The following is a 14566-nucleotide window of genomic DNA, read 5'->3' on the forward strand; positions in this document are numbered from 1 at the left end:
TGATTAAACGAAGACGCACTGCAAACTGGTAAACAAAGTGCGGCACTGCATTATCTCATCAACCTCAGAGAGCAGATTTCTTTTGCACCTCTGGTGCCAATTGTCTCAACTCTATCATCACGCAGAGGTTATGTCTACAACTTGATTTGTGCTGAAACACCGAGAGAGTTCACGCGTGTGCAATAATTGACTTCAACTGGGAAAAAACAGATAAACAAAATATTCAGATTCACCCTGAGCTTTTCAGTGTGGTTAGCCTTTGGAGGTCGGTTCAGCTTCACAAAAACAATAAAGGGAGCAAATTAAAAGATTAAAACGGAGAAGATTCCCCCACTTAGCTGTGTTTTGAAGTGTGCTCGCTATATAGATATCGGCTACGTCTGTGTATGAGCAAGAGGTGTGTGGAAAACAGGACTCTGTGCTTATGCCTACACAGTGTGTGTGTGTGTGTGTGTGTGTGTGTGTGTGAGACGGGAAACTGATAACACTGAATTATTTAATTTCACCTGCGTTGTCCCTGTGGAAGATAGCACAGTTTGTGCTTTACATCTGGATAAAGAAGAGGAGGTGGGATTTGATGGCCTTTTACTGAGACTGAAATTAATTGAAAAAAAGAAACTTTGTGGATTTTTATAATTTTATGGAACTTTTCTTTGGGTTTTTCCTCACATGAGCAAAACAGTCAAAGACCAAAAAGAAGTGTATCGCCACACTGTTTGCTTTTCCATTAGCGATAGTACCTGACCTGCTTGGTCATTTGCTCTGGTGAGGTTCAAGGTGAGCTGATACTAAATGTGACATCAACAGCCTGCCGGCCACTGATTGGTCAGAGAGTGTCGTCACTGAAAGAGTCATGAGTCAAACTGAACAATGTCAAACTGTAGATCAGTTAAAAAGGCATAAAAATCCCCGAAAACATGCGTTAATCTCCAACATTAAGCCCATAAATGTCTAAAATCTCAGTATTTAACAGAGGAGTCTGGTGTATTTAGCGACAGCGCTGCCGTGAGCCGAATAACAACCCGTTCTTCTTTGTAGTATTGTCTATCAAACAATACTACATTTTCATGCAGCCCACGTTGAGGTGGTGCTATAGTAATGGAAAACAACCCAACACCAGGGTGCAACAGTTGTGCCACGCCGAGCTGTGCTACAACTGTATAGTGAAAAGTACTATAAATATAGCTGTCTTAAAGACTTGGTTAAATAATTATGATTAAAAAATGATTAAAAAAACAATTTTTTTTTTACTAAATTTGATTAGAATCTTGCATAAAAACGGGTGCTTCCATGAGTTTATTTAATTAGCAGAGACACAAATAAGATACATAAGGATTACAAATGAATGCAGCAGATGGTTTTAATAATATTTCACGTTCAGTGTGTTGTGACACGGCACACGAGACTTTTGACGAGTTGAAGAACTACATACAAAAGCTTTACTTCATTTTGTGTCACAGCGATTAAATACATTCTCTGGCAAAATTAACCCTTAACCAGACGAGGACATGAGTTTGTGTGTGTGTTCCATTCACAGAGTCCCGACAACTTGCAGCATTATTGCTTGTAAATGTAATTAAAGTTGACTGCTTTTTATGATATATACATATATATATCTATATATATATGTGTATATGTATATACTTATAATTCTGGAGTGCTATTTAGGAATAAATGGAGGTAGCGTTGCCTGTGTGGATCCAGGTTGCACTGGGCCAAGTGTGGAGACTTGCGATAAACCCCAGGGCTTTTTCTGTTTAGGTGTACGTGTGTGACACATCAGTAAGTGTGTGTGTGTGTGTGTGTGGCTTAGTGTGGCAGCTTCCTAATACTCTCCTAAAATAGCTTGGGTAGGAGTGCAGTGAATTTGTACGTGCGCGCGTGTCTGTGTGTGACAGTGAGGATGAGAGAAAAAGTGCGCGCGTGTGCACCATATGCAAAAACCGCTTGACACTGAACTTATTACAGAAACATTCATTTCTCCTCTTCTTCCCTCCAAGCATCATCAGCACTTTTGCCTCAGTTTCACAGTTGAAAGGAACATAAAAATTGATGGCGTCAGCAGAAATTCCTTTGGCCTTTATTTACAGGCTGTGTTTCCCCGGCGCTATATATGGATCAATACAATCTGTGTTGTGTAATAGAAAGGTTACAACGGGCAACAGGAAGGCTGTGTGTGCACACGGGGGAGTGTGTTGGTGTTCGCGTGACGTGATTTCTCGCGTCCGAGTGGCGAAAATAATGGATTTTCTTTGGAAATTGTACATTTTACATGTTTACAAATTGGCGGTGGATGAAGCTATTGATTAAAATCTTATCCTGGTAGATAGGAGACCAAAAAAAGGAGACACTTTTTCTGTCAGTACCAATTCTGTCAGGCTGTGTGCTCATGAATATGCTACCTGAGCTCAAACTGATGTTGAACATCAAAGCACGTCTTGAATAAAAAAATAATGCTAGACATAACCCAGGGTGGTTGTTGCCTGAAACCCTGAGTAACGGAGATTTTTTTTTTGATTGCAAAAACACAGACTGCACACTAAATATCTGACAAAATACAAAGCCAGTCAGATTAAATCCAAGGCCCTGCAGACACTCTGTCCTTTTTTCTAACCTGAAAATACACAGTGTCCAACACAGGCGCATGCAGCGTGAATTCAGCTCGTGCCTTCAGTGCTGTGGCCTCATTAAAGGTGACTGCATGCAGAATATCTAGTTCTATCAAACCAACGAGACCAACGCGCGCTGCTTCCTGAGTGCAGCGTCTGACAGATGGCTCTCTCAGCAATTTTTCCCTCGACTGGGGCCATTTGTGTGTGTGTGTGTGTGTGTGTGTGTGTTTTGTGCACACATTCTAAAGTCTGTGGGTATATTTCTAAGCTCTTTCACTCCATGGCGATTGTGTTTGAATCGTTCAAATTGCTTTTAACAATGGCGGTCTCAATATTTCAAAGCTTTCCACGAAACACGCGCCACCACTACGACCTGCACTGTTTCTCCTCTTTCTTCTTCTCCTTCTTCTTCTTCTTCTTCTTTCAAGGGCAGTACTGTATGTCGACACTCACTTACACGCGTACACACACGTGTTTCCCGATGAATTCATCACAAGTCACAGTCTAGATGTACCCTATGGCTTTGTCTGCCTTTGTTTGTTTGCCAGTGTTGCACAGTTCTTGCACAAGTCTTCATTTATTTACACAATTCTTTATTCAGTAATGCAATATTATTAAACTCAGGGCCACAGTTTTTTTGCATTATTCAACTATGGAGGCTTAGACTAACAGTAACTGTTCTGTGTATGAAATACAACCTATTTCATCATAATCCACGTGCACATGAGAACACAATGCCACTGTGTTTATCTATCAGTCATTTGTTGCTTCGGTCACTGCAGTTCCTCTCACTATACTTTTCCACTCTCACTCTCCAGTCTGCTCTGTTGTCCTGCCTCAGCAGACACTATAATGACTGACTGAGCACTAACAAGGTCTAACAAGGTGTGCAGTGCCCAGTCCCCCCCTCCTCCCCTCATCATATTCCGTCCTTCTGTCTTTTTCCATTTGACTGACGTGTTTTGGAGTTTTGGTGGTGGGGGGCGAGAGTGCATTGCAAATATCTCAATCCACTGAAGGTTATTGAGGGTAATTGGGACGTCGTTTGTTGCCATGCCTCTTGCCGATGAACAAGAGGAACCAGCTGGACTTTGTCTCTGTTGTCTTTTCTGAGGTTGCTATGGAGGTCGCAATTATTCCTATTGATAACACGTAAATAAAACTGCAGGAGAAACTGTACTAAGAATCTCATTTTTTTTAGCTAAGCCTATAAACAAATGAAACATTCATTAACAATCAGAGGAAAGGTTACTGTGAGCACAAGAGGCAATTAAATGTATTATTTATTCCAGCTGCGTTCTGCACCAACATCTGACCTTTACTACAGTCACAGGGAAATAAATGAAACTCACCTAGTCTGTTGATCGGAGACAGTTAACAACAGAAAGCCCAAAACAAATGTCATTAAAGTCCTCGTTAACTGCAGCATCTCTGACTCCCTGGTGAAAGAAACACGGCTAAAGAGGACCAATTTCAGAATGCTGTGCCTGAGGTACAAACCGTTAGTCATGACAATCACAGTAAAACACAGGTAAGGGCAAAAAAACCCCACAGTATTGCAAATGAAAGATGATTTCATTCTGCAAACGTTTGCTGTTATCTCGTGCTCTGCAGTTTCCAGCTGAATGTGACATTTGCTGTAGAAGAACAGCAGGAAACATAGTTTTCAAGCAATTTAACCAGCATGTATGCATAAACATTCAAGGGAATAATGCGTGTGTGTGTGTGTGAGAGAGAGAGAGAAGAAGAACCAATACGTACTTTACATTGCACCCTATTATGCAGTGTGTAATATGAGCATGAAAAAGATATCTCGTGGCTGCAGCTCCTGTCTGCACTAGTGGCAGGAAAAGCTAATTAAATCTGAAGGCCAAATCTGTTGCCCCGTGATGGGAATCGAAACACAGAAACGGGGGGCACATTTTCATTTTTCTACTTCTTTATCTCGACAAGGAACGAAAGGAGTTGAACATCATCATTTTGTGTTATCTTTGCGAAAAAAAGATCATGTTTGCTGCTATTTTAGAAAGAATAGAGATGTTCTAAAGCTCTGCAAGGCAATCTCCCGAGTGCCGAACACTTCCTGTAGTTTCTAATCACATTTTTAGGTCATCCTAATCCTGAGTCAGTAATCCAATTCTTATTTAAAGATGCTATAATCAATACCTCTACAATGACAATGCATGACTTAAAGGTTTTACACAGTAGTGCAGAGACTTCTCCATTCAGCTCTGCCTTTTTTTTGGTTTGTTTTAACAACTTAAAACGAAACCACTTTTGTTTACCACACAGCATCCCCCTTTTTTTTTTTTTGCTTTGACAGACAGCAAGAAAATGGTTAAAAATCCAATATATGCTACTTAGTTAACTTGTAGAGCAAATTACAGAGAATGTTGTTGTGTTGCTGCTGGTTGTGTACATACGCAGCATTCTGCAAACAGTTCACAACATCAACTCAAGGGATGATGATTTTTGCAGGGGCTCCCACCAGAGTGTGATACTATAATATCACAAATGTCGTCCACCGGTGAAAGAGGGTTTAAGTTAAGCTTGAAATAGGAAGTGGCGAAGCTAGTCACAACTGCACCTCGTCACATGGAGACGGAGACAGAGGGAGGCCAAGCAGAATCACACAGCGCTTTGGGGGGGGGGAACGGAATGGAAGCAACTGTGACAGAAATAAGAGGACACGGCGTGGAAGAAAGGCCAGTGGAAAGACACACATTTTCTGGCACTGCTGAGAGACCGTCTTCTTACAGCAGCACATCTTTGGAGCCAAAAAAAAGAAAAGACACAGCGAGCAGGACAAAAAGAGGAAAAGAGGGCAGATAGATTCAGAGACACGGGGAGGACAGTCAGACGGGATGGGTGTCCAATTCACAGAAGCACAACAGAGTTGTTAGAGACTGATAATGGATTAGAGGGACACATAAGGGGGAAGAAGCGGGGGAGGAAAATAGAAGAGAGTAGGAAAATTATGATAGCGTTGGCTTCCCAGCAGTGTTGGCGCAGCAGGATCAGATATAATGACAGAGGGAGAGACACATCGAGGGAAGCGCATAAGGGAATGGGGAGTGCGGCATTTGAGCACAACTCACATTGAGAAAACTCAGCAGTGAGTAGAGGGAAGTCGAGAATGGAGAGAGCACTTGATGGAGAGATGAAATAAAAAATGAGGCAGGAAGAAAACACAGAGACAAATGTTTGTCTCTTTAATAAGGCAAAGAAAAGAGCACACACACTCACTTCAAGTCCATTTCTTTCACACACACACACACACAGACAGATTGATGCACATCAGGGGACAGTGAAAAGAGGCGGTGCAAAGTGTGTCAGAGGAGCGAGAAAAAGAATTGTTAGTAGATGGAAAGATTTAACTTCTGATTGAGGCCTATGGCCCTCACACTGTGTGTGTGTGTGTGTGTGTGTGTGTGTGTGTGTGCTGGAATATCTGTCGAGTTTTTCCTTTTTTTCCCATACGACACAAACAACAGTGTGCTCATGAGTGGAACTGTGTTTGCATTTCCCACAAAGTTAGCTCTAATTGAGACACATTCCGCCACAGTCATGGTGACAGTGGGACTGTGAAGACGATTCAAAAAAACAGTCCTTTTCTCCGCGGTGTCCTGCTCCCCCACACTGGGTAAGACATTAATTAGGAGAAAACACCATGAGACAACGTGAGCGACGAGGAAAGACGTGTGAAAGACACACCACATGTTTTGCTTTTCACTGGGAGAACTTCAGAGTCGGGGGCAAGATAGGAAGTGAGGAGATATAGAGCAAAATAGATGGAAGAGAAAAGGAGGAAAACGTGTCTGCATTCACAATCCGTCTCTCAAACACATCGGACTTGCAGAACAGACATATTCTTTAACTGCTCTCTTTTGTCACCCGTTTGCACATTTAATCTATAGCAGGGTAAACGATCCATTTCGCAGCTGTGGCCACTCCCATCCCCTTGTTTTCCCACCAGCAACACGTTATGAGTGACAACACTAAAGACAAATGTCTCCCTTGCGAGTTATCCGCAAATGCAAAGTTTAAATGTGCACGTTATTCATTTAGACAACTTGATATTGTGGTTTATGGCACCTGAAAGTACAGTATGCACAACTTGGTTGCTGATGTCTGAGAATCACCTGAGGCCACATCTGATCTTCTGGATGTTTTTTTCTGGGAAGCACAAAATTATATTTCTGTTGTTTTTATTATGTCTTAGCTCCCAGGTGTTTTATCATTCTTTCGGTTTCCTTAGCAATTGCGACTCCCCTTTAAAAAAACAACACGTTTGGGTTAATTGCATCATTACTGCAATTATAATTGAACAGGATCTTCCAGGCGACTCAAACAGATGGTTTAATTTGCCACCTTTAAACATAATTAACTTATTTGATGAAGAAAGATTTTTTTTTTCTATTCAACACCATGTATGAAAATGTCAATGTCACAAAGGCTACATTCATCCACAGTATTATATTCCCAATAGTATTTATTGAATCCACAGCACTAAGTAAAGATCGGCACCTCTTTATCAGCGCTTCTCAGCTCAGCTCTTAAAACTTCTGTCTCGGCACTGTAACTTTCTACTGACAACACTCCCTTCAACTCGTCCAATTTGCTGCAGGCTGTCTTGCTTTCCATCTTTCTGAATCCTTGCATGTCTCCCTCCCCCTTCCACTGACTGCCTGTGGTGGCTTATTTCAAAAATCCAAAACCTGGTGTGCAAGTCTTCAAATTAGTGGACATCACCATCCTCCGGGCCATCGTCTGCCCAGGCGCGTCACACCAGCCAATCAATGTCTGCAACGTCTCCTAATAACGTGACCTGGTGCTCCCTCTTCCCAGTCTCCCGTCTCCTGGCTCTAAGAAATATTGGAATGACCTTGCCACCTAAGCCAGGGCCACAGACTAATCCGACTAAAGCTTGAAATTAATCTCTGGAAAGATTTCACGTCTTTTTTTTTTTTTTTTAACAATACCTAGAGCTTTCATTGAACTTTTATTATTGCAAATTATTTACCCGTACAAAGGCTTTTCTCATCATCTGATGCCACTGCCGAAATATCCAAGTCACATTTATGTAGTGGCAGATGAATTGCGGTTTGCTTATAAAGGACAGCCTGTGATGAAAATGTCCCGTACAACATCCTGTCTGCTGATGGATTATCTCTCCCACTGGCCTTTTCCACAGTACGCTTGTAGGACGAAACAGTCGCTTTTTCACACAAAGCAGGAAAAGCAGCTGCCCGTCTCACCTGTAAGTGGGAAATGGTCTTCTCTATAGCTCCATTATTAATCTTTTGTACCACACACACATCCGCACAGTTCCCTTCCTCTTTATTGCTCTTTAAAGTACGTGCAGCGATCATCGCGGTTGCTGTGACATCCACGTTGTTATAACCACCACCAGTGTTTGCCTGTAATGTTCTCATTGCAGGATTTATGGTCAGTCTCCATCTGTACCTCAGTCACATAGCCTTTGTTTTTGCCAATATTTACCGTTAATCACAATTACTCCAGCTGCAATATTACATACACACAGCTATATTTTTGTTCTCCATTAGTGCCGATATTTCATGGGAATATCAACATGTTTTTCCTGTCGCTCTCAGACTCTTTTTATTCTGGTTGAGAAGACACTGTAATTGTGCTGAAGTCAGAAATCAATCAGCATATTTTTGTTCTTACTCTCTTCCTTCTCCCTCACTCTCCTTGAACAATTACACATTGCAAAAAAACATTTTCCCACCACAGCCCCAATAGCACGCTTAAGTTAAGGGAGCCATTGTTATTATAGATCTTACACACAGACACACAAACATGCATACTAATGGTGAATCAACATAGACCACATTCAATTGGCAGGTAGCTTGTGGGCCAGATGGAGTAAAGGAAAAAGAAAAAAGAGAGAGAAGGCCGGGGGCTGAAAAGACAATAAAGAGAAAAAAAAAACAGTTTGCAAAAAAGGAAAAGGGAAGAAAAGAGAGGGGAAAGGGCTGAAAGGGCTTTATTAAGAGGTATTTTTCTAGTGTTTCTGCACCTCCTCTCAACTACACCCAACCTGACAAACGCAAAAACACAATTCTTGCATCACGATTCACTCTCATCACTCAACTGTAGCTTCCCTACTGTGTCTGCATGTTTATTTGCATTTGAAACAATTCTCCCTGAGGGTAACATTTCAGGGTGAGGCATAAAAAAAGACCCGGGACCAGTACAGTAGCTGCTGTCTGTGAAAGTGACAGAAGTGAATGAACATCCTGTGGAAGTGTTTATCCATTTTAAATGACTTTTGTCAACCTTTCTGGAGCACATATTGATAGTTTATGCCTAATTCCTCAGTTAAGATGTAATTAGCAAACAGAGCAAAGTGCAAAATAGACCTCTGCTGTTCTAAATAATTGCTGGGGATCAAAGCAAAAACATTGCAGGTGACTTTTAAAGCTTGTGAGGTTTAACTAACATAGCAATTACAGCCTCGGGTAATTTTGTGACAGATAGTTCCAACGATCCACTATTCCAACTTTTAGAAAGAGAAACTAAATTACCTGTAGATACAGCCCAGCTCATCTGCCATGAAGCACCCAATATAACAGATTCATACATTCTTTATGTATGCAACACAAAACACACACACACACACACACACACACACACATACACACACACACTTGAAGAATGAAATCATTTCTCTTGCTCTTTTTCCCCCCTAATGATGCCATGACTAAAATGTTAATTACAGTTAAAAAGAGAAACGATTGTGAATATCAAACAGCAATTAGAATGTATCATCATCATCATTACAGCCATTACCCGAAGCTCAAGATGGAGGATTATTTACCAAATGGTGGAACGCTTGTTCGGGGCTTAGAATCTTTCGCAGGCAGATTAATAAATAAATAAATAAATAAATCGGAAGACACCAAAAAAAAAAAAAAAATATGAGGAAGACAAAGGAGATGAAGACAATGAAAATGAAGGAGACAGAAAGGAGGAAAAAAATGAAGAGACAAGTCTGAGAGCAGGCTGTACTGCAATGGATGATTATATCTGAAAGAAGAAGTTAATTACCAGGCTTTTTAAAAAGTGGAAACTATTCATTGGAATTAACGGGTGTCAATACATTTTGAAAATTGAAGGTTGGGAACTTAAATATAGTTAGTAAATAATAAATTGTAGCATAATTGTGGCTAAAACAACATACATCGTGTATATATGTACATACACATATATCTATATATATATACGCATAAATATATGCGTATATATATATATATATATATATATATAGATATACTATACTACTAGCTAGCTAGTCATATATCTCTCTCTATATATATACAAATTAATCTGCTTCATGTTATGTAATCATGTCATTTTGCATGCATATCTGTTTATGACAAAACAAAAGGTTTATATTCGCATATGACAGTTCCTTTAAAGTATCCAAACTTTCCAGTAAATGACCTTTAATTCCCATAAATCACATGGACAGATTTCCAAAATTCCTGAACGAAAGAAAGGAAATTTACCAGAAATGTGCCCCTAATGCGTATGGCAACTATCTAACTAATGAACAAACAAACAAACCAAAAACAAACAAACTACCTACCTACAAATGGACAACGACCAAACTACATATCTATCAAGAACGGAAAACAGAAAACAGAAAACAGACCTAATTAAGAAACACATTTGTTGTATTTGATCTTACTTTCCCTCATTGTCTCCGCCGCCCCTTCCTTTCCCTGCCGCTCTATCCCTGCACTGATTTAAATGTAAATCCATCCCTCGAGTGTCAGATGCCACCTGAGCAGGGAGTAAGGGATTCTGGAAAATCTGTGAGTAGATAACAAGGTTGAGGTCATTATCCTCGCCTTGGTCCGGGTGGACCAAAACCTCTCCTCCCCCTTGTTCTCATTTGACTACTGTGCTTGAACATGAAAGGTCAATCTGCACTTATGACACACAGGAGACCGCTATTATCAAATCTTTGGCTTGCTTTAGCACATTCACTCATGGCTCCCCTCTCTCCCTCCCCTTTCTTTTCTAAAGGTTGTAAATAGACCCTACCAATCCAATATCTAGTTGTAAAAATCCATATCCCTACATACCAACATTTTAAAAAATAAATCTACTGTGTACCTTCTTTGCTTTGCCAGCTGGGGTTAGTAACGTACAAATAATGGAAAAATACAAATAATTCAAGGAACCTGAGATTTGAAGAGCTTGCCACACCTGGTAATTCTTGTGTCATGTAGATTCTGTCCTTACCTTGCTGTACAAAGGAGCCGTACACAAACCACATGGAGTTGTACAGTGTTGTCGAGGAGACAGAGCCCATGGGTAACCGGGGTGGGTTGAGCCAGTTGAGCAAGTACACCAGAATGCCAACAAGGAGCACGGTGCCTGCGATGCATGCCCACAGTGACAGATCAAACGGTGCCAGGCAGGCAAACATGTCCACGGTGCGCTCGGCCTTGCGCAGCAGAACACCCACAGAGTAATCCATGTAGCGAGTGGTGAAGTCCACAACACTCTCTCGCTCGGGCGTGATGGTGAGGGCAGAAAGTCCCACATCAGCTCGCTGCATGAAGAAGAGGAGAAGAGTGTTGAAAATGTTCAGCTGAGGAAATCACGTTTAAGGCACAATAGGAAGGGCATTTTTAAATCTTTAAATCTTTAAAACTTTAACATTTGAAAGCTTTTTTTTTTTTGGCATTGCTGATCCATAATAAAATTTTAGGGAAAGCACAACCAAAACATATGCGCGTGTAGAACGATAGCCGAGTCCATTGTTGCAGCGCATGTGTAGTACGTTCATAGCATAAAACAAAATAAACAAAAAAACAAGACTGATGGGATCTGATGCAGCTAACAGAAGTTGCCCTGCATTAACCAATAGATGTGCAAGTTTTCTTATACATTACTCAAAAAGTGTGAAAAGAAACTCGAACCGCCCCCAAAGCGGTCTACTAAGTGTGAAAATGAGATAAAACCACTCCGTAGGTCCCTTCTGATGCTCGATTGCTATTCTAGCACAGATCACAAAAGAATCACTTAAACACTTAAAAGAAATCTAAAAAAAATGACATAAGTCACACAATAAATACAAGAAAACTCGTATTTATGGCAATTTGAAGTCTTGCCTCTCTTCTATTAAATTCTTACCACACACAGTGTCACAGCATGGAAATATCCTGCCCGCTGACACATAGAGCATGTTTTCTGAGTAAAAACGACCTGTTGACAGCGTTTATTCATTTTCTGCTGAAGTAAACGCAAAAATACTAGTGTATTTCATTTTGTAACTTTCCTAGAAAGTGGTCTCCTGTAGACGCGCGTGTGTGTGTGAGCAACAAAAGCAAAACTTCAAAAATAGATCAATAAATAAACAAACACATATATAAAAACTCAGGCCCTGTACAGTGTAGACACCAGTGCTGAATTTAGAAACAGTGGGTTGTGTTGTGGAGTGGATTGTTTTGTGTTCCGAGACACTTTTTGATTTTTGGTAAAAGGGTTTTTGTGTTACCTTGATCTTCACTGTTCTGTAGCAACTAAGAATATGTCGTAGATACGAGGTAAACTTTCGGTTGTATCTGCGATATACGTTCCAGGATCAACAAACGTTTGCTGACAACACATTTCTCTTGCCTTGATGGATTGATTTAGTAGTGAATAAGTACTAGATAGTGAAAAAATGGCTGAAAAGGACAAGCAAAAATAAGCAATGTATGAAGACTCATTATGTTCTGCTCTGTCTCTGCATTGTACACAAGTACGGGAGGATTATTGTAGTGTAAGCCCGCTGTAAGCCCAAAGGGCTGGGTATATTTTGATGCATGGCCTCTGAATCTTCCATTTGTTATCCCATTGATCTGCTTTCACTTTGAATTGTTGGAATTTTAAGAGACAACAAATGACTGCTTTAGTTATTTACATCGAAAGATTAAGTAAAGAAAAACGTAGTCAGTGATGTTCTGCCAAAAACTGCTCGGCTTTCCTCAAATAATATGACAAATGATGACTAATTAAATTGTTCGCAGTCCCCTGTTGGACAGCAGCTGTAGTCGTCTTCGCGTCACATATGGATTTAAGATGCTGCGTGTCGCGTGTGAAGTCGATACATGTGCGAGACGCGGCAAAAAATAATGAACATCTTTGATAAAACCGCAATTTTATCTGCACATGCAAAAAAAATACTGTATCCACTGTGGGAAAGAAAAGTCCTCTCATTTTAAAGTCCAGCAAGGAAACAAAGCACTTAGAAATGCAAGGTCACTTACACTACATAAGAGGAATATGAAGAGGAACTCGGCACGTGTGTGTAAGTGTGTGAGATTAATTGCTATGCTGACTGTCGTGGTCTGTCGACATAGAAACTTCCACAGAGCACTTTGGGTAATAATTATCTAGTAATTGGGTTTTTGGAAAGATAAACGCTGTTGCTGACTGATGGGGAAAACAAAATGATTTGCTTGTCGCGGTTTATTTACGGCTTCTGCTCGTCTCTGTGTGCGCATAAATATGCATTGTGCTCAGAGCATTTTTCTATCATTCTGTGAGCTTGCACTGTGGGGGAATACAAACACACACACACACACATGCAAGTATACAAGGTCAAGCAAAGGAGAGTCTTGTCATGAATGAACATTTTAGTCTTACACCCTGTGTATCACAGTCACATACAAATAATAAGTCAAAGGCGTGGAAAAACTTTGGAAAATCATGAAAAAATAATAAAAGAAAGAGCACACAAAGGATAACAATCATGACAATAAAGCGCACACGTTCACAAATGTACACAACGTAAGAAATGGCAAATAAAGAAGGAAATAGGGCACACACAAAAACTATATAACAGTTATCTATTCCCAAGAGCATTTTATGAAAGAGCACAGATGCTTATTAGGGCAAAGAAACAACGACCTCTAATTCTGCTGCACCACTTACAAACACATCATATCAGCGGTCTTTTGGGCTCAAATATTGGTTTCGTGTTAACAGTAAATACATTTACTGTCTTTACATCAAAAGATATAAATGATCTGTGGGGAACAAGACAGTAAACCTCCAGTGTCTGCCCTCACAAATAAGAGGCAAAACCATCATTTTATTCAGACTGGACAAATAAATTCCCTGGTGTACCTGCCACTACCTGACCTGCCTACCTGCATGATTCATTATTATAATAGTGGGTGTTTTGCTATAGGTGATTGAGACATGTCCTCCCAGCACTCTCTCCTTCCACTAGGATGTAATTCCCATTCAATTATTTGTTTTTGTCATTACTGTCATTTTTTTTTTGCAGCCCTTTTGTGTTCTACATTTTTTGCAGTCTTGCGGAATTATTTTTAGGGCAAAACTGTAAGAAACTGAGGTGAGCTCGAGAATTATTGCTGACAAGTCCCTTTAAAACAACTCTCTAAATGTTATGGGTACCAAAGTCCCAGAGGTGGAAAGTATCAGAGAAACCACAAGTGACTCAGTGTATCGATTATTATTCTTGCACTGTCTGCATGTGTTTGCTTAGCTATTATTTCTGCTCTGTCATTTCAACAGGGCAGTGGATGAAGGCAGTTATTCAACTTTTTATCAACATACTAATCCTAAAACGTCTGGATGATTTGCATTTTTATTGGATATATTGGAATAGAAAGTTGGACCAAGTAGTATGTCTCGTGGTAGCATTTTATTTTGCTAATGAACTACAAGTGTGGTAAGACACTAAAATTGTGTTAGAATGATTAAAGCATTACATTCTGACACTTTACAAAAAAGCAGCCTCTCCATCTTTGTAAAATCCACACATACATATAATGTTCAAGGTTCAATGTTCATGGAGTGCATCGACAAAGTGGGGAGTTGGTGTGGACCTTTTGAAAATTTAAAGGTGAAAATTGGCCATTCTAAGGGTACTCAAAGGGGAAGATTGTTCCTTTTACGCC

The 14566-nt window shown here is 40.3% G+C and overlaps 1 protein-coding gene across 3 annotated transcripts in view; it reads right to left on the reverse strand.

Moving 5' to 3' along the window:
- The window catches only part of grid2 (glutamate receptor, ionotropic, delta 2), a 375714-nt gene that overhangs the window by 71329 nt on the left and 289819 nt on the right, over positions 1-14566 (reverse strand). For all 3 annotated transcript variants that reach the window (XM_044026431.1, XM_044026432.1, XM_044026433.1), the window contains exon 11: positions 10890-11202. In XM_044026431.1, coding sequence (XP_043882366.1) covers positions 10890-11202 — 313 coding nt within the window. The remainder of the gene's footprint in view (positions 1-10889; positions 11203-14566) is intronic.

The sequence above is a fragment of the Solea senegalensis genome, linkage group LG5 (genome assembly GCF_019176455.1).
Source record: "Solea senegalensis isolate Sse05_10M linkage group LG5, IFAPA_SoseM_1, whole genome shotgun sequence".
Classification (NCBI taxonomy): domain Eukaryota; kingdom Metazoa; phylum Chordata; class Actinopteri; order Pleuronectiformes; family Soleidae; genus Solea; species Solea senegalensis.